Source organism: Pseudoliparis swirei, chromosome 17 (genome assembly GCF_029220125.1).
Source record: "Pseudoliparis swirei isolate HS2019 ecotype Mariana Trench chromosome 17, NWPU_hadal_v1, whole genome shotgun sequence".
In the NCBI taxonomy this organism is placed as follows: domain Eukaryota; kingdom Metazoa; phylum Chordata; class Actinopteri; order Perciformes; family Liparidae; genus Pseudoliparis; species Pseudoliparis swirei.
Window position 1 is genome coordinate 6,269,278 of NC_079404.1, and position 27,552 is coordinate 6,296,829.

At 42.6% G+C, this 27,552-nt stretch overlaps 2 protein-coding genes and 1 pseudogene across 2 annotated transcripts in view; 1 reads left to right on the plus strand and 2 right to left on the minus strand.

Annotated features, from left to right (window-relative positions):
• sertad2b (SERTA domain containing 2b) overlaps nucleotides 1-10,002 on the minus strand; it is a 48,313-nt gene extending 38,311 nt beyond the window's left edge. The window contains exon 1 of the mRNA XM_056436134.1: nucleotides 9,460-10,002. The gene's annotated coding sequence lies outside the window, so the exon portion shown is untranslated. The remainder of the gene's footprint in view (nucleotides 1-9,459) is intronic.
• LOC130207507 (alpha-internexin-like) overlaps nucleotides 1-17,745 on the plus strand; it is a 33,468-nt pseudogene extending 15,723 nt beyond the window's left edge.
• Nucleotides 17,746-18,778: 1,033 nt separating this feature from the next.
• On the minus strand, nucleotides 18,779-26,783 carry pcgf6 (polycomb group ring finger 6). Its single transcript, XM_056436150.1, has 10 exons — nucleotides 26,357-26,783; nucleotides 26,027-26,126; nucleotides 24,991-25,087; nucleotides 24,648-24,703; nucleotides 24,505-24,564; nucleotides 23,618-23,735; nucleotides 21,828-21,855; nucleotides 21,593-21,691; nucleotides 19,586-19,672; nucleotides 18,779-19,462 (listed from the first exon to the last, which is right to left on the minus strand). Exons 1-10 carry the CDS (start codon nucleotides 26,441-26,443, stop codon nucleotides 19,412-19,414), a joined length of 783 nt encoding a protein of 260 aa, XP_056292125.1. The 5' UTR covers nucleotides 26,444-26,783; the 3' UTR covers nucleotides 18,779-19,411.
• Between the last annotated feature and the right edge of the window lie 769 nt (nucleotides 26,784-27,552).

Genomic DNA, 27,552 nt, shown 5'->3' on the forward strand with positions numbered 1-27,552 from the left:
TGCCCTCACCGTGGAGGAATCAAGCGCTCCCCTGGAGGTCTGCTGTGAGGAGCCACTTATCAGCCAATCAAAAAGAAGAAATGGGCTACACAATAGCCAATCAGAAAAAAACTTATCTGTTTTATCTGGGTAAGATTTAATCCAGCAACCAATGAAAATAAAGCATCCTGGAATTGCGCGCGACTGATATAACACATTTGCATTACTTTTCCAAACATTTTGGGATTTTATTTTTTTCAATTACTTTTCTAGGCCTGGAAATAGCCATTTAAAAATTCCATGACTTTTCCAGGTTTTCCATGACCGTACGAACCCTGTTTTGAATAAAGGGTTGAAAATTACAGTTTTTTTTATCCGATTAATCGAGAAAATAATCAACAGATTAATCGATTATCAAAGTAATCGTTAGTTGCAGCCCTAGTCGGATGTCATCCATGTGCGGTGGTCACAGCATTCCAGGAATTATTTTGTGATAAAAGTCCTCTGACTGCTGTAACCCGCTTCTTCTGTCACGTTTTTGCAAAGTTTTGAAGAAGGGCTTTTGACAGACAGTGGTTTGCAAATAAACCCATGGCAGAAAGTGGGTCCGATGCAACCGACAAATTATATTCTGTAAAAATTAATTTTCATAATCCAGGGAAGTGACCAGAGATCTCAGTGGCTCAATTGGTAAATGACCAGAGTTCTGGGACAGAAAAGGTGTCAGTGAAAAGAAGAGGATCGATGTGCTTTCCCTCCTTCTCTCACTACAGACATGATCACATGCATTCTTGTGTGACGGTAAAACCTCAAACATCTTTTTTTCCCTTCCCTTCCTACGTCCACTTGTAAAATTCAAGCATGTCTTAAAGATATAAAAACTTGGATGACCTGCAAATTCAAGTGCAAAATCAAGAATCACATTTAAAATTCTTCTCCTCTCCGACAAAGCCTTGATTGGTGATGCACCATCATATCTCAAGGAGCTTGTAGTACCATATTCCCCCACTAGAAAGCTGCACTCACTAACTGCGGGGCTACTTGTAGTCCCGAGAGTCTAAAAAAGTAGGATGGGAGCCAGAGCCTTCAGTTATCAAGCTCCTCTTTTATGAAACCAGCTTCCACCTTCAGTCCGGGAGGCAGACACAGTCACCTCATTTAAGAGTAGACTGAAGACTTTCCTTTTTAATAGTGCTTATAGTTAGGGCTGAATCAGGCTCCTCTGTATCTTGCATCTGGCGGTCTAGTTCATATTATGAAACCTGAGCTGACTCAGACTGTGAGATGCAGCCGAGGGCTCCCAACACTCGCTTTCTGACGAGCATAGGCGTCTGTTCTAAACCTTGAAACGGTAAAGTGAGAAGGAAAAACTAAAAGCTAAAGGGCCTCTTGCAAGCTCTTCCTAGCTTTCAACTGTGGACTCTCTCAGTGGGTGGAGTTTACGTGGTTGTAACGGAGAAAATAGGTTGATCTAAATATGGACCTTTGGTCAAGCAGTAAGAGGTGGTTAAATGGGAACTGACCATAATGAAAGCAAGACAAACAAAGTCTTGCTCATACCCCTTTGCATTACCTTTCTTTCATCATTATCATCATCGTCATCATCATCACCGCCATGAGCATATCGTACATATTGTAAAGGCCTCTGAGGCCAATTTGAGATGTTGGGCTTTTCAAAAATAAAATGAATTGAATTGAATCGTTGTCGTCGTCATCATCATCATCCCTCTTTCACATGTGCAATCACAAAAAAATACATGAAATGGAATAAAACATCCCATCAATAGATTTCTGTGATGCTTTCATGTGAATCTGCACATCCCGCAGAAAGCATGATAAAAAAATCAATACATGTTACATTTTATTTATTGTCCATGGTTTTCAATGCTATATTCTTATTGATTCCATATTTCGTCATCTTTGTTTTTTAAATGTACAGCTGTAATGTCCGAGGCTTAAACACACAGAGATCCTGATGATTTGGGATGGGGTGAAAATGGAGCAGCTATTGTGCAAGGAAAAATCAAAGGGAAAGCAGTCAGAGCAGGGCAATGGCTGCAAGGCAAAAAAAAAGAAAAGCTAGATTACAAAATATTTAGTTTAACTCTCTTTCAGTGCAGTGATTGTCAGCCAAACCAAATCTGCAAGAAAAGCTTCGCTTCCCAGCTCTTTAGACCCGAAACCGGTGAGAGGGGAAAAAGGGAGACTTTCTGGAAACAACACAAGGTGGAAAACCTGAGAATGCTTCTTCATGCTCCGGAAAAAACAGCAACGAATAAATAGGATGAAAAAAAATCGAGGAAACGTGATTTGAACTGGAACCAGTAAAGACCCATCTGGTCCGATCCTGTCTAAACGTGCTGCTAAAAACGTCCATTGGCGTCCCAGTCCAGTCCACCGGAGCTCAGGCTTGTCAAGAGTGGTCCAGTTTGCTTTGATTCAAGGCTAAACCAGGAGAGCCCCAAAAAACAACAACAACAACAACAACTGTGTCTCAGTCTCTTCCACAGCCGTCTTAAACCCCACCTCTGAGAGGCAGTCCAGTCTGGCTCTGCAAGTGGTCCCAGCACCAGTTCCAGTAAACACTGAGAAACACAATACAACCACACACAAACACACACACACACACACACACAGTCCTTATATGGCAGAGCAATGTGTTTGGTGTCCTCCACATTAATTATTGAGCAGAAAAATCTGCTTCAAAACAAGTCAGCCATGAGGACAGGCCTCGGTGCCCCACACACACACATACACACACAACACCAAATTAGCGTGTATATGCAGGGTTTTTTTCATACACAGGAAAACCCGCTTTTTCTTGGTGTGTCCGGTTTGACATCACGGTCAACAGTAAAACATTTAAGGATGGTTACTTATTTTTGTATGCGTTACTACAGTCTCTGATTCAAGCTCTTAATTAAACCAGATTTGAGGATTGTTGGAACAGTGCGGGGATCAACGAAGACGATTTAAATGAGGTTTATTTTAAAGTGTGCTGCGATGATCAGCGCAGTAAAATGACCCCTGTCTGATCGGAGCCTGGTGTCAGAATGAGCAACAAGCCGATAGACATAACCCTGCTTTGCAAAAAAAGTAAATAGAATTTAGCTCAAAACATCACTGCGTCCACCGGGCGGGTTTGCACCAGAAGGTCTTTTCTATATATTTTTCCACATCCTTTGAGTCAGTGGGTGGTGCATTAAATAGATCAATAAAAGACAAATCCTCGCATTTAAAATGAATGTATCGCCTAGGACAATCGAAGCAGAGGCTTTCAGAAACAGAAACTGGTATTCACGCTGCACAGACATGATGTTCGAACAGCATGTCACATGAGTAGAGGGGAGGAAGTGTGTGTGTGTGTGTGTGTGTGTGTGTGTGTGTGTGTGGAGGGGGGGGGGGTTGTTGGAGGGGGGTATTCCTACAGAGGACATGATGTAACTTGGACTACCATAATACAGGTAGTGGAGCAATGAGTCACTGTTCTGGGGGAGGTAACATGATAGCCTCCCGACAACGCAACATTGCATGTGTGGCTTAATTTATGTATGAAGTGCTCTGAGGGTGTAATCTTCTCAACAAGCACCGCAAGAAGAAGAAATACGTAGAAAATACTAAACTTTATGTTTTAATGTGTAATTCTATACGTCTTCAATTTCATAGATCATTAACAAAAATACCTTAGCTGTACCTTTTCATCTATCTATCTATCTATCCATCTATCCATCTATCCATCCATCCATCCGTCTGTCTATCTATCCGCATATCTGCCTGTCTGTCTGTCTATCTGAATGCAGTCTTATCTATTATTAATACTTCTTTCTGCTCTCATTAAGAGGGCTTATCTGGAAACACTGCTCTTCCACCATCCGATCCTCCTGTTCGTGTGTGTGTGTGTGTGTGTGTGTGTGTGTGTGTGTGTGTGTGTGTGTGTGTGTGTGTGTGTGTATTCTGCATGTACACTATATGTGCCTCAGATCTAAACTTGGTCTTGTCTCCTCAGGATCTCACAGTGCACAATACTTCCACATTCATTAGATACTCATACATGAACATACAGTAAGTACTGCAGGGAAACTACATGGATAATGTTGTAATAAACCTTTGTTAATCTTGTGAGTGAGCCTGTAGGAACTTAAACGGTTCCCTCCAATAACAGAATTTCACTTTTTAAAGAACCTACGACAATAAATAAATAAAAATACATACATTGTTCTATATAAAACTGAAGTTCCTCTTACTAGCTTTTTTAGCTCTTTCCACCTTATCAAGTTCACTTTTAAACCAGCACAGACAAAAATGAACATCCGAAAAAACTACATATCCTGATGAAGACCAAGTGACATGATTGAAAGCCCAGAAAAAAGCAAATATGTGGACCTAAAGTTTGTAGTTTTTTTGGTCCAAGGTCAATAATCAACTTCCATGTCTAATTTCAAGAATTCTAACAATGTGGTTACAGTAATAAAAATAATACACACCATCACATTACATTATGTGACTGACAATAAGAGAATTCAACCATGAGTACAAACTCAGAACAACAAGAATCAAGGAAGTACATTTTCTTCAAGCAAGCCAAACTACAAAGTCATGTAAGTAAGTGCCATTCAAGTGCTACTCAAGTGCTACTTTCCTTATTCTAGGTACAATCGGAAAAGATGTGTTTTTACCGAGAAGTGTTAACGCGACACGTAGAGACAGAATGACATGCTGTTGTGTAGATATGATCAATAACAGACGTTTCGTTTCATAAATGAACAAAGACGTCTTTAAGAAAAGGACCTTAAATTACTTCTGCTATAATCTGGCGCGATAGAGAAAATTACAGGGGGGCGGGCGGAGATTTTTATTTATTTTTTTTCAACTCAAAATTGTCTGGGAGCCATATGCCGTCACCGGAAGAGCCATATATGACTCGTGAGCCATAGGTTCCCAACCCCTGATTTAGCCCCTCAGTAAACATTGTCAACATAAGTTTATGGTCTCAATAATCAGTTGGGGAAGAAAAAAATAGCATAGCAACAGCCGTAATCCAATTAACGGGCAACGTTACGATGACTACGTCCACCTTTTATATACAGTCTATGGGATTACTGAAATTAGAGATTATGGGAGACACACATATTTCCAAATCAAGCCACAGCGAGGGTGCGGCATGACATTCAACAAATGTCAGTTAAAGCCCCTAAAAATTGCAGGTACTTGATCTTCACCTCCGCCGGCTGTCTGATGGACTGGTAAGCCCCCCAACCCCCAGTGTACACAACAAATTTAAAGGGATTATTGTGAATTTAAATCTGCAGTGAAGTGTTCCTCTTTACCCAGAGGGTTAACATTAATAAGATTAATCCAGCACGTACACACAGAGAACCTGAGCGGAGGGTCAGGGGGCTCGAGTTCACTTGATAGCTCCGCTTATACCTGTTCACTGTTGGGGCTAGTGCAGGGGACAGGGATTATTGTGTGGTGGTGGTGATGATGCTATCACTACCACCGCTCTCCCACTGTCTATTTATAGTTCACAGAGCTGACTCTCTCTCTCAGTCTCTCTCTCTCTCTCCGTCTCTCTGTCAGATTCTCCATGGTTGATGCAAAACGCATTATTAGGAGAAGATGAGAAGAAAAAACAGATACCCAAGATTTTTTTCTCAAGGAGGTAAACGTAACAGTTTCTACCACAGGAGATGGTTTAGGATGCTGTGGGTATATTGGGTGGTGGCCATTAAGAGCCACTTGTCAGTGGGAGGGGGATTTTGAGTTCAGCGTCCTGTTCGAGGACATTTTGAGCATGTCAGCCATGTTGGCTGCTTCAAGCAGCTTCTCCCCACCGGCTCTAGGCGGCCGTCTGCAGTCACACAGGTGCACCTTGGGAGACGGTCTCGTGCTTTGTTAAAGCTTTTTTATTATTATTGAGATATTAACCTGCAATCGCAGCTCATGTGGGGGGGGGGGGATGCAGGTAACTTTCTTCTCCCCCCCCTACACCAAATCCGCGTTGTTTGATGACACCTCAAAGCTTTTAGAACTACGGTCTTTTGATTGTTCTGAAGCCATTCATAAACAAACTTCCTTTTTTTAAATGTGTGTGTGCTCTGCTGAGCTTTGAGCCTGTTCCGTGATTCTGTTCAATGATTCTGTTCAATGAGTCTGTTCCATGATTCTGTTCCATGATTCTGTTCAATGAGTCTGTTCCATGAGTCTGTTCCATGATTCTGTTCCATGAGTCTGTTCCATGATTCTGTTCCATGATTCTGTTCCATGAGTCTGTTCCGTGATTCTGTTCCATGAGCCTGTTCCGTGATTCTGTTCCATGAGTCTGTTCCATGAGTCCGTTCCTTCCTCTACCTGGTTGTCACGATCCTAAAATTATAACTTCTATACAATACCTGCCATAAATATCATGATACCCGATACCAGAATTCAATACAATACCATAAATACGATACTGGTATATTTATCTACAGTAGTAATTTAAAAAAATACAAATTTAAAACCGAAGACGGTCTCAAAAGCTCCGCAACTGAACGTCACTCGCAGTGAGAGCGCTGCGCAGCGCATTGCGTGCAGACAGCATTTAGCTGAGCGGAGCGTGCGTTCTGATCGCGCTCTCTCTTCATGAAGTATCAGTGCTAAAAATATGCAAAATCATATCGTTTTTAACGTACGGGTACTTTGTTAGTATCGATACACCGCTGTGGACATTTTAACGCTGATTGGCCAAGACTCGACACGTCCCATCAAAGATGTTTTATTGCGAAGATCACCACATCACATTCTCTTCGTGTCTCACTCCAATCTCATAAATGCCGAATTTCGCAGAAAGGTGTCAAGTTTGCAGGTATGTGTGCGTGTGTGTGTGTGCGGGGGGGGGGGGGGGAGTATTCGAGAAATGGTCAAATAATAAAATAAAGTTCCGTCAGGGTCAGCAGTCAGCAGGTTTGTTTCCACTGGGAGTTTATAAAGTGTGGACAGGCTCACTCTGTTCATAGAATGCTTTTCAAGATTTCAGATGTACTGTAAGGACAAGAGCGCATCGCTGGGAGGGTCCTGAACCCCTCTGTGTCCAGACTGGAGAGGCTGTGAGAGCGCTGGACGGCGGATGACTCCGTCTGCCAGACAGGCCGCAGACAAACCACGCCACCTTAATCTGGATTAGCTCTGAAATTAGAAGGCATGTTGCATTTGTGTAATCCCAGGGATAAAATGTGGGCATTTGACTGCAGCAGATTCATCCACGCCAGTATAGTCCAGTACGGAGAGTATACATGTTATATGGATGCTATGGAAATACCTGTCAAAGGGCACAGACTATCCTATAGTACTACAATAAGAGTAAAACAAACATATAGTACTACTTAAAGTCACCATGCGGGCAGTGGTACGTATTCAGAGGTACTTAATTAACAGTACTTATAACACAATGTAAAAAATACCCTGCTACAAGAATCCAGTAGCATAAATAATGGAAATACTCAAGTTACGTAAAAAGTACTGAAAGATATTATTCTGCAGCAGACGATGGCCCTGTGCTAAATTGGTGAGGAAGGCCGGCTCCAGCAAACAGGACTTTACAGAACAGGAGGTGGAGAGGAGGACACTGAAGAAACTATTGTCCATATTGGATAACCCGGACCACCCTCTCCACCACCTACTGCAGGGACAGCGGAGCACGTCTCCAACAGACTGCTTCAGCGGCGCTTCACAACGACAGATACAGGAGAACATTCCTGATACAGGAGAACATCCCTTATACAGGAGAATGTTCCAGTTACAGGGAAACGTTCCAGTTCCAGGAGAACATTCCTGATACAGGAGAACATTCCAGTTCCAGGAGAACATTCCTACCTACTACAAAAATACTTTTCCTCTGGCCAGATCCTCCTTCAATAGAATCAATATCAATAACCCTAGCATCGCATTTGCCATTTAGTTTTTTTATTTAATACCGAATCTATTTCACTGTAGATACTTCTATTTCACTGTATATACTCTACATACACATTATATACACTGTATATACTTTGCATTATTTGCATTTTCTTTATTATTTACATTTTTTAAATGTTATATTTCTGCTCTGCTATTTTATTGTATTGTATATATTGAGCATTTGTCATACTTAATGTAAGTTTAGTCTGTAACCCTGGGGATAAGTAAAGTATCTCTATTGTACTCAGAGTGAGTCTCTATGTGGCAACATGATAAACTTGATGAGGTGATAGCAGCAACAACAAAATAGAGATATGTAGTTATAACGTTCTAAATATGACTCCACAAATGTAAACTTCAGACAGCATTACAACAGACTTATATGTGTGCTGTTTGTGTGCACGTGCAAATGTTGTTGTTGAGAAGCTGTCTTTCTTCATGCTTACTCTAATCTCCAGAATAAGTGTATTAATGAATTTGATCCTTGCTTCATGTGAGAATGCTAAAAAATATATATAATTCATAGTAATCAGAACAATTTAAAAGAGTTTTAACATGACACACTGATCTGCTGGCGTTCCCTAGCTTGGCCTGACCCACAGTGAATGCAAGTGTTTGTGCAAGTGTGTGTGTGTGTGTGTGTGTGAGTGTGAGTGTGCGTGCGTGACCTTAAAGGTTGTGATAACAGTGTGTGCGTGTGAGTGTAAATGTGTGTGCGTGCGTGGGCTTAAAGGTTGTGATAACAGTGTGTGCGTGTGAGTGTAAATGTGTGTTGCGTGCGTGACCTTAAAGGTTGTGATAACAGTGTGTGCGTGTGAGTGTAAATGTGTGTGCGTGCGTGGGCTTAAAGGTTGTGATAACGGTGCGTGCGTGTGCGCGTGCGTAAGCTTAATGACAACTTGGTTATATAATGCAGCAGCAGCGCAACAATCGGCTTTAACCCGCATATTAGACAGTTGACAGGTTACATTTTTTACAGAAATCTGAAAGTTAAGGATATTTGCATCACCGCGAAATTCGGCATACAATCAATGTAACTAACATCACACATCTTCATATAGTTTAACATGTGAGAATGGATCCACCGGTCCGTTATGGCAGTCCCATATATCTTTTAATAGAGGTGGAGTGTCCTGAACTTAAGATCTTATAAGTCATATTCAGTGAGTCACGCGTAAGCCGAATTGAAGGGCAGCTTGTATTTCATATTATTACTACCTCGGACGCACTGTTCCGGCGCGTGCTCGCTCCAAGTCACGAGCGAGATCCAACAAACAACCATTTTTCCAGCGCAGTTTTGGCGACGCGCTGTGCAACAGGGATGCAGTGACGCGACACGGGAAATCCACACTTGTTCCCCTCTGGGTTGGACCCGCGGGGCCACACATGTTTGGCGACCATGCGAAGAGATACTTTTCTTTAAATGTTTCAGTGTGCATATTAAAGGAGGCGCGTACTATTCCACGTACAAATAGAGGGGCAGTGGGTAACGTGACTTACAACAAGCAAGAGCAGAGTTTGAAGATGCAGTTTTAAAACACTCACCCTCTATGGCAGATACGTCCAGCACGGTGCTAAAGTAGAAAAATAGACTTGAAAGAAATTGCTGGGCAAGAGGTGTCGGTACGGCGGGAAGCTCACTCACACTACTGTTGATGTGTCTACTTCTATTTTTACCTATAAAAAAACCCCACAACAACCTGACGGACCATGCAGGAGGCGTCCAATGTCACAGCTCCCGGCCAATGTGAAGTCATGTAAGAACGGTCCCTCTCGTGATGCATTTGCGTACCGTGAGGCAAGATAGTTAATGCGATAACGCTACTTCGTCCGTTAGCCGGTCAAATGCCTCACAGACGTCCGGTTCACTCTACAATGGAGACGCCGAATACATATTATAAAACACTAATAAATGACCGTTTTTTCTCATCTTCAGAGCAGTTTGGACCATTTCAATAAGCTACAAGGCGAACGTGTTTGCACTATTAGATTAGCTTAAAATGCAGGTTTTATTCGACAACGCATGTAAAATATCCGTTTATTTGCATGGCACGCCAACGCGGCGGCAGGCAGCGTGTGACAGACATGTCGTGCGGTGACTCAGAGGTAAGTCACAGCGTCGTGCATCCGCCCACACCAGCGGTGGCGGCCAATGGCGCGTGTGCGGAAGTGGTTTTACAGTGGCGGACAGTCACGCAGCCCTCTACAGCTGCGTGCGGTTTAAAGGGAGTCCAAATCCCGGACCGTTTACGGAAATCCTTCCCCATTAAAGGAAGGTGGTTGTTACTGTATATCCATCCGTGACAGAGATATGAATTTGGATAAGTTGTTGTATTTTGTATACATTACCACAAACGCATCATCACTACACGGCCGCGTGCTACAGTGTTACCAGGAGATAGTAATAAAATGATTCACTGGACAGCTCCTCACTCAACCAGCACACGCAGTTATACAAACATACGCGTACACGTACGCACACACGCACGCGCTCACACACGCGGGCTGCCGGACAGTATTATTTTTGGATGAAAACAATAAGATTAGACTAGGAGACTGGGTAACTCGTGGTTTGCGATGACATCTACTGGCAATAAGAGACAAGCACAACACACGTTCCTAACAGTGTACCTCTGAGGGTTATAAACAATTAACACATTAGTTAAGGTGTGTGCAGGGTTCCGGCACTTAATACAAATTACGTGGTCATTTTGGTCACGTAATCCATTGGATAACAAACAAATGTAATTTAATTTTGGATTACTTAAAAAGCCGATCCTATTTATGTTGATATTTATATTATTTTGGAGTCAATTTCCACGCACACCATAGCCTATAGAACCACGTAAAATGTGAAACACAAAACACGTAGAGATGGTGGTGATGTTCCTCCGTGGACGGTTCAGTAGTTTTACGACAGCGAAATAAACAAAGCATGTATAAAATATTGCTCATGTTTTTGTATATCGGTGTTCGTTAGAATCAGTAGTCTACCGCCGTGCGTAAAAACGCTTCGCTCAAAAACAATAAATTAGAAAACAGGAGAGTCAGAGGTGTTCATAGTTCTCGGTCTGTTCACGTCCACAGTCCTGCGAGAGCTCTAATGAGGCAACAAGAGGAAGCAGCTGTGTGTGTGTGAACAATGGCTTTACTAAAGAAACCAGACATCAACACATTAACAGTGTAACAAGTTCACAATCCAGAAAAAACGGTCAAAGGGCTTTTTAATCCATGTTACAACTCAATGCAAGTGTCACAGAGATGTTGAGGAGAAAAATAGTCCCACATCAGACACTTTTCTCTCTTTTAGCATTAAAATAAAAGAAATATGTCCGCATTGTGATTTGCCTTTTAGCTGCTCAGTTTGATGTCAGTTTGAGTGACCAATTTGTGAAATATGTTTCATGTATCCTCCTGAAGTTATTGACCGCCACAACAGGCCAACTTTGTAGGACAAACTGTTTCTTTCCCCGATAAAGACATTTTATCTGGGAGTTAAATGTCCACATACCACCCACCCTATAGCTGCAGTTACCATCATGACACGGAGAGGACACCACATGATGGTACGCGCCTCGGTGGACGGTTCCATCCTTTTACGCACACAAAATAAACGAAGCATGTATGAAATATTTCCCTTTTGTTCTGTATAATGGTGTTAAAAGATAATTTTCTGGGAAATATAATCGTCGATCAACAGCTTCATTTATTCACTTGTGACCGCCGTGTGTACAAATGGTTCGCTCCACCTGCGGCCTATAAACTCCTGCAAAGCTCTTTAAGCCCCTCCGTGTTTCTTCTTCTTCTCTCTAACTCACAGCAAAGATGAGCCACGGGGACCGTTACACCTCGTCGTCCTACCGGAAGATCTTTGGGGATCCTCCCAAGTTCCTCCTCGCGCATGGGCGGCTCGTCTCCTCGGGCCTCCCCGGGGCTCAGGTCCATGGCTGGGTCCCGCCACGGCGCGTCCTCTATGGGCATGTTCAGGCGGCTCGGCCGGTGTGCTTCTTACTCCCCGGTGGCCACCGACTCCCTTGACCTGACGCAGACCTCCGTGGTCAACAGTGCGTTTAAAGTCGTTAGGAGGACCAACGAGAAGGAGCAGCTGCAGGTGTGTTTTGGGTTACTACGAAAAGACTTATTGGTTTCAAGTTTCAAGTTTCAAGTTTTTATTGTCACATCCCCTTTTATACAAGTATAATCGGTTCGTGAAATTCTTATGTGCAAAACACCCGACAGCAGTAGCAGACTAAAAAAAGAATAAGAATGAGAATAAACTATACAATATCCACACACAAAATGTGTGGTATGTTTCATGTTAAATTATATGTTTCATAAGATCAAGTTCAACAGATGCAAACAGCACATTTCGTCCCAGAACCGATACTTTCATAACAGCTAATCAGGGCCACCCTTTCTGACTGATGATCCAATTCTGACGACCCAGTTTTGAGTGTAATTGCATTAACTTGACAGAGCAGAAATACATCATCGTGTGTTATCAGTTATCATCAGTAATGTGGATATAAGTGACCAAGTGGGAAAAGAGCAAATGATAGAACAGTCAAAATCTGATTAGTAAAAAAATGAAAATCACTTTAAATTAATGCAGCCTTTAAAGTCAGAAAAGACAACCATGTTGCCATATTAGGATACACAAAATATAAGACCATTGTCTCATATCACAATATCAATAACATATACAGTACATATCTTGCTTAACTCATCCTTAACTTTGCAAAGCCCTAAGCCAATATAATGATAACATTCATTGTTTCTTTTGTTTTTTTACCACGATAAAAGCTCATTTTGGAAACCTTGACTTTTACTTTCCAGTTTTGAATGAACACTTCAGCCTGGAGGAGAAGACTATTAAGACAATTATATTATCACAACAAGAACACCAGCCAATAGACCAAGTGTGCAACTCGCTGGTGAAGATAGGGAAGCATTTAGCAGCTAAACAGCCAGATCCATCTCCCAGGAGTTGGTGGAGCCCCAAACAGATATAAAAGGAGAGAAAGAGAGAGAAATAAAATATTGGATTTACTTTTGTCAGGTGGCCAAAAACAAGCTGGCAACTGTTTAAAAAAACTAAATAGAACCTTTTCCTGAAGTTTACCCCGTTTGTTTCTATGAAGAGGGAAGTTCACTTTGAAATTATTAGCGGAAATGAACACGTGTCGCTGGACATTCATAGGAAAACGCACAGAAAATGACAAATTACTTTAATTAAGATGTCATATACGAACCGTTATATGAGGACAAGTTCAATTCAATTTAGTTTATTTGTATAGCCCAATTTCACAAATTACAAATTTGTCTCGGAGTGCTTTACAATCTGTACACATAGACATCCCTGCCCCAAAACCTCACATCGGATCAGGAACAACTCCCAAATAACCCTTCAGGGGGAAAAAAGGGAAGAAACCTTCAGGAGAGCAACAGAGGAGGATCCCTCTCCAGGATGGACAGAACAATAGATGTCATGTGGACAGAAGGACAGACTGTGTGTTTAGAGATTGTTCTGCCGCCCCCACGTGGTGAATTAAAGAGTATACACTGCATCTTTAACACATTGTAAGTTATAAATGTTCTTGCGAGTGTTTTATTCTGATGAACAGGGCCTGAACGACCGCTTTGCCATGTTCATCGATAAAGTCCGGCACCTGGAGCAGCAGAACAAGGTGCTGGAGGTGGAGCTCGTGACGCTGCGCCAGAGGCAGGGCGAGCCGTCCCGCGTCGCCCACCTCGACCAGCAGGAGCTGAGGGACCTGCGGACGCAGGTGGAGGAGCTGAGCAGGGACAACAACCGCATCCTGGTCCAGAGGAACAACATGGAGGACGAGCTGCGGGGTAGTGAAGGACGAGGAGATGAATTGCTTGCCTTTCCTTGTTGGGCCCCTTCATCTCCCAATCGTCTCATGTCTCATTTCAGAAGCTCGGTGTGAAGAGCGACGAGGAGACGAGGGCTCGCGAGGAGGCCGAGCAGACCCTCAGGTCCTTCAGGAAGGCGTCCACCGTGGACCTGGAGCGCCGCTTGGAGTCGCTGATGGACGAGATCGTCTTCCTGAGGAAAGTGCACGACGAGGAGATCCAGGAGCTGAGCAGCATGTCTCTGTGGAGCTGGAGCTCGCCAAGCCGGACCTCACCTCGGCCCTGAAGGAGATCCGCAGCCAGTACGAGTCCATCGGCTCCAAGAATCTGCAGTCGGCCGAGGAGCGGCACAAGAGCGAGTTCGACAGCCTCAGCGAGCAGGCATCCAGGAGCAACGAGGCCATGAGGGCCAGCAGGGAGGAGATCAGCGAGTCCAGGAGGCAGATGCAGTCCAAGACCATTGAGATAGAGAGCCTGAGGGGCGCCAATGAGTCTCTGGAGAGGCAGATCGCAGAGATGGAGGACGCAAACGAGGCTGAAGTCACGGCCATGCAGGCAAGCACTCATCGTCATCATTCTGTACATAGTACTTTGAAAGTTACTACCAGGAACGTTCATTTTAGGTACATTTTGGTGGTCCATGTGGACAAAAGGGGTACTGTTTAGCAGAACACAAAATAAGGTCTTACGTACAAATACACCAACATCTCATAGTATATGACGTTGCTGTGTTATAACCATTCTGTAGAAATACTATATTTATATGTGTAAAACTATCAACAAGGAGGGGAGGCTGTAGCTCAGTGGGGTAAGGGGGTCGTCCTGCAACCCCAAGGTCGTCGGTTCGATCCCCGCTCTCCCCATTAGTTGCAAGTCGAAGTGTCCTTGAGCAAGGCACTGAACCCCCGGTTGCTCCCCGGGCGCATCACTGCAGCCCACTGCTCCTTAATAACTAAGAGAATACATTTCGTTGCTTGTGTACCTGTACTCTGTGCAATGATAATAGATTGAATCCAATCCAACAAAAAAGGTTTTCAGGATTTATGTATGAGCCTACAGATAATGGTAAAACCAAATTCACAGCTAAGGCCGGAGATTATGTTTCCGGGTTTGTCTGTCCATCCGTCCCATTCTTGTGAACGAGTTCTCTCAGGAACGGTTTGAGGGATTTTTCTTAATCATTTACCACAAAAGTTCACCTGAACTCAAGAAAGAAGTGAATTTAGTGGTCAATTGTTTAAAAAGGTCAATGTCGCTGTGACCTCACAATACACGTTTTTGTCCGTAACGCCAGAATTCATTATCTGATGATGATAATTTCACACAAATGACAAAGTGATGACAATTTGGACATTGACCTTGGTGTAAACTGCAATTTATCGCTCTAATTGAGCATCAAAACCGGGGAAGATATCATCTTTGGGAATCGAGATAAAAAACTTTTTGCGAGCACTATTGTAGAATTGTTGAACCTCCTCCTATTCAAACATTCACTTGCTGAAGCTCTGCTGGCGCAGTCTGCGTGGAGGACATTACTGTCAACAACTCTGAATAATAGGATTGGAATGACCAGATCTCGGGGTCAAGTTCATCATGAGTTACGTCACAGTCGGAGTAAAGCTGTCAGCAGGGGAGCCCAACCTTGATGTGTCGAGGACTGAGTCCAGGCAAGGATTCCAGTGGACTGAACATCTCAGACTTTAAAGTAATCATTCATGCGCTCCTGGATTATAAATCTTGTGCCCATCTCTCTGCCCAAGTTTGACTTCTAACAGTAGAGCTAGTAAACGATCAAAATCAGTCACATTGCCAAAGCATTTAACCTTCCCCCAAAACCACAACCTCCAGGCTGCCACAGCATCCTCTGTGGCTCTCCCAACACAATCCTCAATAAACTTCACTCTGTTCAGATCACATCACCGCTGTCCGACGCAACCTTCACTGGCTCCCGGTCAAATTCAGGGTCAACTTTAAGATATTACTCATCACCTACAAAGCCCTAAACAACCTGGCCCCTCCCCACCTTTCAGACCTCCTCCCCCTCCAAGCCCCAGCACGTTGCCTCAGGTCCGCCGGTGCAAAAAACTTTGAACACCATCAGGACCAATTATTATTTTAACCCAAATGAAGATCTTTCCCTCAACCTAACCAAGTAGTTTTGTTGCCTGAACCTAAACAAATGTATCCAGTTTATTTTGACAAGACCTTGTGTGCAGTATGTAACGAACTGAAAATAAAATCAGGTAAACCACGCTTTGCTCTGTCAGCTCGTCATGCCGTAGCTCGCGCTGTTAGTAAGATTCGGTGCTCGCCAGCGGCTCAGGCGGCGCCATGTTGAGAGTCGTTGAGAGGCAATAGAAATAAAATCCTTTTGTGGCAAGATCGTCTAATTCAGGTTCAAGATCTGCACTCAGAAGACCTTTTTGTTTTGAGTTAATTTATTGTCAGCTATTAGCCTATTACATTCTGATTTTTTTTCTTCTTTTTATGGGTTGCTTTAACTATGTTTTAATCGGTTTTATTTGTTCTTTGAAGGAAGAGTGCGATAAAAATGAAATGCATTATTATTATTATTATTGTTGCGGTGGCATCCGATTCAGAAAGCCGATGAGACTGACTGCAGTAGTTCTTAGCAAATTGACCCTGCGTGTCAATTAGATTAACCTCTGACCTGCTAATTCGGATACAGGAAGGTCTTAGAGAAGCTATAGCTCAGTCCCAAAGGTTATTGCCTTCCAAAAGGAAATGGCCTGAAGGAAGAAGCCTGTATCATCGTGGATTCAAAACAGTCTGGATACAGTACATGCGAAGTAAGTGAATGTTATTGCCACTCTTGGTAATCCCCCTCCTTTTCTTGTGTCCTATGAAGCAGGACACTATCGGCCACCTGGATACTGAGCTGAGGAACCTGAAGGGCGAGATGGCCCAGCACCTGAGGGAGTACCAGGACCTGCTCAATGTCAAGATGGCCCTGGACATAGAGATCGCTGCATACAGGTGCTATATCTGCACCTAAAGATCTCTTTGGCCTCTTAAACTCGTTTCAGATTGTCATAGCGCGTTGTGAGTCGTGTGTGCATCCGGTCTGACGTTTGTTTGTTTTGGTCCCGAACGAGGAAACTGCTGGAGGGCGAGGAGACTCACTTTAACTCGGGGATGTCTTTCGGTGCCGCCAGCTACGGCTACCAGTCCCGGGGCCTCGGCCAGCTCCTCCCGGGTCACCCAGAGGGAGAAAGACGGGGCCAAGGGGACCGTAAAGGAGAGCAGCGAGGAGAAAGATGAGGCAGACGTCAACTCCAACAACTAAATGAAAATAGAGAGAGGCAATGTGGTCATGTCTGCATCGTGAGTTTGTAAGTCACAGTCTGTATTTGTTAAGGGCAGCACATTTTGGAACTGGAAGTCAATATTTTAGGTGTAATGATCAAGTTCTTGTTCACGATGGAGCGTGTGTCAGTTTTCAGAGGATGTTTGTAATCTAAAAATAATCCAAATGTACATCCTCAGAGGAATAGGGTCACGATGCACACATTGGAGCACTATTAAATATGTAATGTGGTCTATTTTGTTGCAGGATCTTTTCAGCATCTTTTCCTGTTTTCCTATGATGTTGAACTTAGAGGTAAACTGCAATGCGAATAGCAAGTCTCCCGAGACTCACTAACCCCCCACATGGTGTGCGGAGGATGACGTGTGGTTGGTTTCATGAAGCGGAGATGGATGTGTTCTGCAGTCCCAACAGAACCGCTGCAGTATTCTGGGTGAGAAAAGCCTGAAATTGCACAAGGAATGGCACATTGTTACCGTGTAAACAATGTAAGGCGTTAGCTGGGAAAGATATTCAGTACATGTTAGTCCAACTAGCTGCAGTGTCAATGTATACACTTACTGGGGGAAATACAAATAAAAACGCTCAGTTGTTTCAGTTTCAATGATTAAAATCACATGACTGACTCATGGTTTCCTCTGCTTTCATTATACAAGTCAGCATTGGCCTATTCACGGTTCATTGAACATCCCCGTGTTAGATAACCCCCTGACCCCCTCCCTCCCTTGGATATCATCTCCACTAGTTCAAGCCACATTGGGAAAGAGCCTTGGATCAAATACTACTTTAACAACTCATTTATATTGTTCTTAAAACTTGATTCAGCCAGGAGAGCATCATTCAGCTTTAGAATCTCGTGCAGGAGTCTTGGCCCACATGGAAAGTTTCACACAAGCACCAATTGCAAACGGCATCGGTCAAACTTTTCATTCACGGTGAGGACAAGTAAACGCTCCTTAATCCTGTTTTTTAACAGCTAGCATGCTTATAAAGTAATCCAGTTTAAAGTGTCTGTAGCTCACACCAAGAGAAACTTTAAAAGCATTTCCAGCAAAAATGTGCATATATACACACATATATAATTTGTCTAAATGATTGGACCTTAAGATGCACTGATAATTTGTGCATCAGGAATAAGGAGGCATTGTGTGTAACACTTTATGGGACATTTTAAAAGATGATAAATCTTTTATATCTTTCTCCTGGTTTCCCAACTTCTGTATCAAATTCCAAAGAATGTGTCTGTCTGAGCAGCTCCGTTACCTTTCTTTACCCGGCTCTTTCTTATCCAAAGCGTTACATTCATACACCGTAGACACAGCAACAGGGAATAATTTAGGGTCAAATGTCTTGCTCAAGGACACTTCGACTAGGACGGGGATTGAACCGCCAACCCCGATTGAAATAGGGAACCGCTAAGCACTAACGCAGTCGCCCTATAGCCACTTTTCCTGAAAGAAATGACCAAATAGTGGGCCTTTGAAATACATGAAATAAAAGCTTCACATTAATGTCAGAGTTAAGTCGTTTCTGTAAGTCTCGGGGTGCGGGTATTGAAGATTGTAGGCACGCAAAAACAGGAAATATGGACGAATAGGGGCAAATGTTTTATTCGAGTCATTTAATTTAGTTCATTCTGACAAAAGAAAGTAGGAAAGATATTTCTTAAACAAACTTTATTTACATCAGCAGAGAGCCTATACAAAAGCTCTTAATTTAAACAAGTACACCAACAAGAATCAAGTTGCAATTCAAAATACATCTAAACTCAATATGACACAAACACACACCTTTGGTCGTTGTAGTTTCAAGCCCTTTAAAAATGACAACTATATATCTGAAATCCCCCTGAGCCCTTGGATCACGAATAGAGGGAATTTAGACAGTGGCCTCTGCTTTCCAGAGAGAGACGGCGTAACTGGACTGATGCAGTCCTTCAGACCCGACGTCGTTTCACATTTCCAGTGTCGCTGCTTCAAAGTTACAGACCCCACCGGCAGAGGGGTACCGTACAGTTTCGCTACAGCAGCAGTCGGTAAAAGTCTGCTGCAGTCTTGAGTTGAACATTTGGCTTGAGGTTGAGGTTGAAGAACGCCTCACCGGCCAACAGCGGGCCACCAGTGTAGACCTTGAACCTGAATTAGACGATCCTGACACAAAAGGGTTTTATTAACAGAAAGACGTCCCGAGCAGCTGTGGAGCAACCGTAACACCGACGTTACAAACTTCCATCCACGTTATTACGAGAGCCTCATGAAGAGACACAAAAACCCAAAAGGCTTCCGTCCATTCTTAAGACTGGGTGGACAGTACCAGACCAAAGTGCAGCACCAACAGACCATCCTGGAGCAGAAGGGACACAACACCAAAAAGCATCACTGAAAGGGATTTCCCGCCCTTTCGCCGAGAGTCCCATTATTTTCGTTGCGGTTTTGGTTCCGGTCGTGTGTTTTTGGCGGGGCTTACCTGGAGGGCCTCTTCCCCCACGGAGTTCTGTATGTCTTTGAGCGACTGGTCGTGATCCAGCAGGTGGTCTCCACAAACCATATCCACCTGCAGGAGGCAGAGGAACACATTTTCGTGATTAGGTGGTAAAGTTTCAAGGTATTTGGGTTGAAGGGACTAATTATGAGCACTTTAACCCCCCCCACACCAAATTTAAAAAAACATACCGCCCAGAACACGGAACAGACAAGAGATGCCTTGGACATTTGTGATAAACTGGAAGGAGATGACGGGAGAGACTAAAACTTCAAGAGGAACTCGTCAGTTCCACGGATTCTAAAAAGGTGTTTTAAAAGATGTGTAAAAAGGAGCAGTTATACAAATGTTGAACGGTGACCTCTCGTTAGTCTTTCTCTGCCCGTTCTAGGTTCATCCAGACGGGCCGGGAAATCAACCTAAACTCCTAATCCTCCTCCACGTGTTCCTAAATACCAAACGCACACCACCACCTGAACCCACTTTAACATTTCTGTTCATCTCTGAGGAGGACACCTGGGTGAGTAGCGCTCATATTTACAACCACGAGGCTTCTCCGAAACACTAATTATGCGATTAGAATCAGATTAGAGCGTGTGCTTAACGAGTGTCTGTTGTCCTTTAGATGCGGGCACCCTGGAGAGTTTGGAGCGAGCATTTGCCCTTCGATGTTGAGCATCTCTGCTTGGACTCGACAGGTGTTGTTTTCTCCCTCGTGTACACATGCTAATTTCTCTTTCCTCTGCTCATGTTTTCATGCCGTTGACATTTGGCCGACGTGGACATGAGTCTCGCGAAAGGACTTGGAAAGTTCTTTCACCAGTCAACCAAAACGGAGGAAACCTCTTAAAAGAGTGAGGAAATGTCTTCAATGACACTTTCCTGTTGCCCTTGAGACACACGTTTGACACGAGTTTGTGCTTTGAACCATTAGTAGAGACTCCAGTCGACAGCGGCGCTCATCCACTTCACTGATGAACTGCAGACCTAACTCACCCGATGAAAGTTTATTTCGCAACAGGAGATAAAGCGGTGTCATATCTGATGCATACAGCTGGTGTGTGTTGCGTTTAAGCTTGGACATGAGTGGACACATTAATGTAGTTCAGAAATCCCATGCCGAGGAAATTACAATACATGGAAACATTTGTGACGTGTTCAAATGTAATCTTGTAAAATTTACTTTTTGTTAAAAAGACGGGAGCAGCTGTTTTAAAAGGAGATTTCTTCACAGCAACATCAAATATATATTGGAGATGGAACTGGGACTACCGTTCAAAAGATTGGGATCACTTCGAAATGACTTTATTTTTCAAAGAAAAGCACTGTTTTTTCAATAAAGATAACATTAAATTAATCAGAAATACACTCTCTACATTGTTAATGTGGTAAATGACTATTCTAGGTGGAAGTGTCTGGTTTCTAATGAAATATCTCCATAGGTGTATAGAGGCCCTTTTACAGCAACTATCACTCCAGTGTTCTAATGGTACATTGTGTTTGCTAATCGCCTTAGAAGACTAATGTCTGATTAGAAAACCCGTGCAATTATGTTAGCACAGCTGAAAACAGTTATGCTGGTGATATAAGCTATACAACTGGCCTTCCTTTGAGCTTGAAGTTTGTAGAACAAAATTAATATTTCAAATATTAATCATTATTTCTAACCTTGTCAATGTCTTGACTACATTTTATATTCATTTGATAAATAAAAGTGTGATTTTTCATGGAAGACACAAAATTGTCTGGGTGATCCCAAACTTTTGAACGGTAGTGTACGTGTCAGCTATTGAGGAAGTAAATGCTGAAAAAGCTTAATGTTAGCTCTGTAAAAAGGCACCCGCTCATTCACACACATTCCCTAGAAGCACGTCGACACTATGTTCTGTAAACCTGGCTTCCCTTGCTGGCCCGCTTCCAAAGAAAGACCGTCAGACTCAAGCCAGCGGCCTTGTCCGTTTGTGAACTCGGCTGCGAGCCTGGCAGACTCACCTGGCAGGTGGTGCTCAGCTCCATCTTCCTCCTGATGAACAGCTCGACGTGGCGGACAGTGGCTTCGCCCGACACGCGAACGTACCGCCTCTCTAACGGCTGAAGGGAGGGACAGGAAGGTCAGCGTGGAACGTGCCGAATCAAAGTTCTTTAGAAGAATGTAATCGATTCAAAAACTATAAAAAAAAGGGAGTGCAGGTATAATCCAATAATATGTAGGATTAAAATGTGTTACCTTGTAGCTATTGATGCCCTCTTCAGCCCTGAAAAACAAAACGGAAATCAACATACAGTGAGGACAACTTTTTGGTAGATAGCAAGTATTTGATTGAAGACAAAGGGACCATCTAGTGGCATGTCCATGTAACTGCCGGGTAATTTAATTCATTGCTACAAACTGGGCTCCACTTTTTACTCAAAGGAGAAGAAACGCCAAGAGCATCATATTTATGTCTCCATTAAATTAGATTTAGATTAGAATTTATTCATCCCTGGGGGGAAATTTCTTTAAGCAGCAGCAAACATGTTTACAAATATACAATAAAATTAAATAGCAGAGCATATTACATTTAAGAATTTAAATAATAAAGGAAATGAAAATGTAAACTAAAGTTTATACATTGTATCTAAAGTATAGTGACAGCGGTGCAAAGTATATTGATGATCTATTTGAGGAGGATCTGGCCAAAGGTGATTTATTGTAGTCTTATTGCAGTGGGCATGAATGTTCTCCTGTATCAGGAACGTTCTCCTGTATCAGGAACGTTCTCCTGTATCAGGAACGTTCTCCTGTATCAGGAATGTTCTCCTGTATCATTAATGTTCTCCTGTATCAGGAATGTTCTCCTGTATCAGGAACGTTCTCCTGTATCAGGAACGTTCTCCTGTATAAGGAATGTTCTCCTGTATCAGGAATGTTCTCGTGTATCAGGAATGTTCTCCTGTATCATTAATTTTCTCCTGTATCAGGAATGTTCTCCTGTATCAGGAATGTTCTCCTGTATCATTAATTTTCTCCTGTATCAGGAATGTTCTCCTGTATCAGGAATGTTCTCCTGTATAAGGGATGTTCTCCTGTATCAGGAATGTTCTCCTGTATCAGGAACATTCTCCTGTATCAGGAACATTCTCCTGTATCAGGAATATTCTCCTGTATCAGGAATGTTCTCCTGTATCAGGAATGTTCTCCTGTATCAGGAATGTTCTCCTGTATAAGGGATGTTCTCCTGTATCAGGAATGTTCTCGTGTATCAGGAATGTTCTCGTGTATCAGGAATGTTCTCCTGTATCTGTCGTTGTGAAGCGCAGCTGAAGCAGTCTGTTGGAGACGTGCTCCGCTGTCCCTGCTGTATGTGGTGGAGAGGGTGGTCCGGGTTATCCAATATGAACATTAACTTCTTCAGTGTCCTCCTCTCCACCTCCTGTTCTGGAAAGTGCTGTTTGCAGCTCATGACGGAGTCGGCCTTTCTCACCACTTTAGTGAGTCTTTTGGTGTCTCCGGCTCCAACGTTGCTCCCCCAGCAGACTCCCATAACAAATGCAGCATCCCCATCCTTTAACCGGGAGCGTGTTAATTGTTTGTAATTATAACAGACTAGAGAGCAGCAGTGGTTTCATATTTGTGAATTAGAGACTGATTTATAAATGAAAACACAAGGCAAATGACCGGCAATGAACGTCCAGGTTTCTGTTTCATCCTCGCTGTCATGGTACTGCCACTTCATACTGAACTTGGGAGTTTCCATTTCCAATGTGGGAACACAAGTGGGCCATTTTCATAAAAGACTGCAAATGCCCAAATGTGATTTAAAAACATTTCACTTGTATCTGTTTGGAGCTACAAGCTGCAGGTTTTCTGCTGTTTCCCATGCCTGACAGAGCCAACGCTCATGTGATTAGTTACACCTGTGCTTTTACGGCGACAACAATTCTAATGTCTGCTGTGAAAATGCCTATTGGTCAGACTTGTTGTTAGAACACTGTTACGAGCACAGCTGATGCTGGACAGTAGCATTAGATCCTTACCCAACAAAATCCAGCAGAAAAGATACGTCCAGCTCCGGAGGAATGGTGAACGGAGACTGGGGAGGGCTTTCCTTCTTCTGCTTCTTTATCACCACGGGACCCGGAGTGGAGGCCACCACTGCGGAGCAGGAGAGGAAACACAGGGCAGGGTTCTTACACATTTTGACCAATGGATTTCCACAACTTTTCCATGACGTTAAACCAAATTTCCATGACCAAACTGAAATCTCGGTATAAACATGAAAACTGTAGATAATGTTACGTATTGAGAGCTATCGCCGGCTTATATTTTGAGCGTCTTTCTATAAAAAAAAATATTCATTATTTCAAACTCGGCGTAAATTAACATGTGATTTTAACAAATTTCCATGACTTTTCCCAAAACTTTTATGATTTAAGTTTTTTCCATGACTTTTCCAGGCCTGGAAATGACCATTTTAAAATTCCATGACTTTTCCGGGTTTTCCATGACCGTACGAACCCTGACAGGGGGACAAGTAGCAGCGTCAACCAATGGCATAATCTATATAGAATGTTTGTTTGTGAAATTTGGAGTTTTAAACATTTGAGAAAGATTTGAGGTGTAAATACTCTGATTGACCAAAAGATGTCACTGCAGTGGGAGACAACCAACGTGCCACACTGACTGACAAACAATGGAGCAGATTCATTCAGAAGCCCTATGACCAACAGAGTGTTAAATATGATTTGATATATTCTTTGCAGAGTGTGAACTAACGTTGCAAATCATTTAACTAAATACTTCAATACGTTTTTAACCCAGAAAGACGGTGAAAAATTGTCCGTTACATGACAAAGCCGAGGATCACAAGCTTTCAGCCAACGTTGCCTTGTTGACTTAAGCCTTTAGTAGTGAACTGTTTTACCTGAATTTGGCAACGGCAGCCCTCTCTCTTTGTAGAAGTTACACATTGTCTCTCTTTCAGCTGTTGCACAAAACAAAACAAGAAATTTACACAACGTACATGATTAACCACAAACTACATCAGACTTTGTATACTCTACTTACACTTCTCCAGGAAGGGGACCATTTTGTATACAATATCCTGCAGCTGTCTGTCAGGCCTGCAGGAAAAAGAGTTTGAAGCTTTACACTTATCACCCATTGACACTCATAGAATCCATATCCAATAAGAGAATTCATCATGTCAAAAATCCAGAATATTGACAATAAGCTAAATACAAGAGAAATAATGCATTCCACTTTCCAGAATAATTATGTGGTGTTTTCCCCACAGTTTTTCCCTCTGAAAAACTTTTTTAAATGTTTGGGTTGACGACCATTTATTCATTTAACAGGTATGGTTAGGGGATCCACATTATCCAATACATCCGAGAATGAACAGACCTACCTGATGTTGTAAATGGGTTGTGTCTGGTGGACAACGATGCTACATGTGGGACACTTGTTGCTTTGGAAAAAGTGCTTCACGATGCAGCTTTTGCAAACTGGGAGAAGATCAAACACACCACAATGTCAGACAGTCAGCACCATATGTGTGATGCATAGCCAGATTAATATGAAGACTGAATAAACCGATTCATATTTGAGTACAAATAACATTTATTTTTTTAACTTTAGGTAAGAATCCTTTAATTCAAACATGTTTGTAAACGTATTGTGAAAGTGTGCTTGAGATGTTTAGTGAGCAGAATGTTGTCAACTTTTTAAAGATCATCGCTCGGCAAACAATGGAGACATTGTCATTCTCTTGTCACTGTACCAGGGCTCTCAAGTTTTGAAGACAGGCAAGAGTGACATTTCCATCAGCTCAGCTCAGCTCTCAGCTCAGCTCTCAGCACCCCCCCAGAACGAAATTTTCGGTTATCAGTCAATCGCGCGCAATTCCAGGATGCTTTATTTTCATTGGTTGCTGGATTAAATTTTACCCAGATACAACAGATCCGGGTTTTTTTCTGATTGGCTATTGTGTAGCCCATTTCTTTTTTTTGATTTTAAGTGGCTCCTCACAGCAGAACACCAGGGGAGCGCTTGATTCCTCCACGGTGAGGGCAGCACGGCCAGCTTATGTTGGCGCTCTGCGGCACATTAAAACATTAAATAGCCGAGAGTTTTTTTCAGCGTGAGAAATACGATGTGTGGCGGGAGTGCGTGATTTAAGACCGAAATGCGTGAGTCTCACGCTCAATGCGTGACACTTGAGAGCCCTGCTGTACATCCCGATACAGACATGAGGGGGAAATAAATGTTGGCCGATATACGGGACGGGTTATCATACAGTAAAACCACTGCAATCCCCTTCCGGGATCATTTACCCCCTTCTTGTGAGCCTCACATAAAGTTTGATTCCCACAAGAGGAACCGAATAAAATGGGGAACTCCTCGTGGTCCTCCGAGAACTCCCGAGAGTTAACGCTGAAACTCACATGTGTGCAGGCACTCCGTGATGGTGGTGGCGTCGATGAAGAAGCCACAGCAAATAGCACAGCGGATATATGGGTAGAATTGATTGAGGGAGAGCTGGGGCTGCGGGAAAGAAAAGCTTTTAAAAGGCTTCAAGCACAAACACTCACTAGTTTCTGAAACAATATGAAGTGTGACTTGTGTTTCAGTTGCTGAACGACAAAATATAGCTGATTGTTAGTTGTCTGAAATGTAAGGAAATAAAAAGCAATCTTCCTTATGAGTCGTGACGTTTATGTATAATTGGACAATCAGTGTGAGTAACATTTAAATACGACGGACAGTAACTGTACCTCTTCCTCTGAATGGCTTTCCGAAATGCTCGTTGACCTTTCATGACTCTTGCGACCCGATAATGACGGAGATAGAGGAGCCGACATTCCCAACGGCCGCTGCCGACACTGCGACAGACGTCCCTTTTCACTTTAAGTCTCAGAAGATAAATACAAGTTTTATTCTTAAGTACAACTTGGCTTTTAGACGTCGGCGGTTGCAATCAGGGAAGTTAACTATGCTTGGCTAGCGGGCTAACAAACGTACACACTATGCGAGTACATAGTTACGTTACTTAGCTAGCTTAGATGCTAATGTGACTTCCGTTGGTTGGTCAAACGCTCCAGTGCGTGCTATTACAGCAAATTAATTAATAAATAAAGGATTTCATAACTTTATCTAAGTTACTTTGTTGTCTTTTTCGTTTCACGTGAACTACTCGATTTACCTCGCGCGTGTTCCGCGAGCGGTAATAACAACACGTTTTCCGGTCTGGGTTCTTCAGAATAAATGTGATCTGACCAGAAAAGCAACGTTCCACTCAGATGTCAACAAAATTGACAACCATTTTCAGTCTAAATCCCTTCGCAAATACTCAAGTCTCGCAATAGTATTTAACCTGTAGCTATGGATAACTACAACACACGTCATCAAAGCCGTCCAAAACAACATTTCACAACATATAAGACTACTCTAGCCATATGGGGGACTCAAAGTAACATACGTGTGTGAATGAAATAAGTAATGGTGGAACTGAACTGGAATTAAACATACAGCATGAATTATAAGTAAATTCAGTGATTCGCTAACTTTTTTAATAATTCTAAACCAGATTGACAAATCTAGTACATTTATTTTGAAAATACAATTAGGTATTTCCGGTGATAGCAATACACGAGGAAGAAGGGTCTACTCTACACACAATAATACCGGAAGAAGAAGAATTAAAATTCTAAATATCACTTATAAAGGAAAACAAATGCTATTAATAATGATACAAATACAAAAGGAAGCAGCGTCATTTTGTCAAGCTTGCACATCCTTACGATCTGTGCAAGCTTGACAAAATGTAACTTCTTAATTATTGCTGTATATGTGAATGTATTTATCATTTTCCGAAATTAGAAAACCACAGAAACAACTTATTCTTCAGTAAGTGTATCAAGCAAACATTATTTTCGTGAAATTGTTGCCCAACATAATAACATTTAATTAA

What these genes read in the sequence shown, in the direction of transcription:
- pcgf6 (XM_056436150.1), bottom strand. Translation starts at nt 26,443, where the DNA reads ATGTCGGCTCCTCTATCTCCGTCATTATCGGGTCGCAAGAGTCATGAA. An exon ending in AAAGCCATTCAGAGGAAGAG is followed by an intron (nt 26,127 to 26,356) that starts GTACAGTTACTG and finishes TCTTTCCCGCAG; the next exon opens with CCCCAGCTCTCCCTCAATCA. An exon ending in AGCTGAGCACCACCTGCCAG is followed by an intron (nt 19,673 to 21,592) that starts GTGAGTCTGCCA and finishes TGCCTCCTGCAG; the next exon opens with GTGGATATGGTTTGTGGAGA.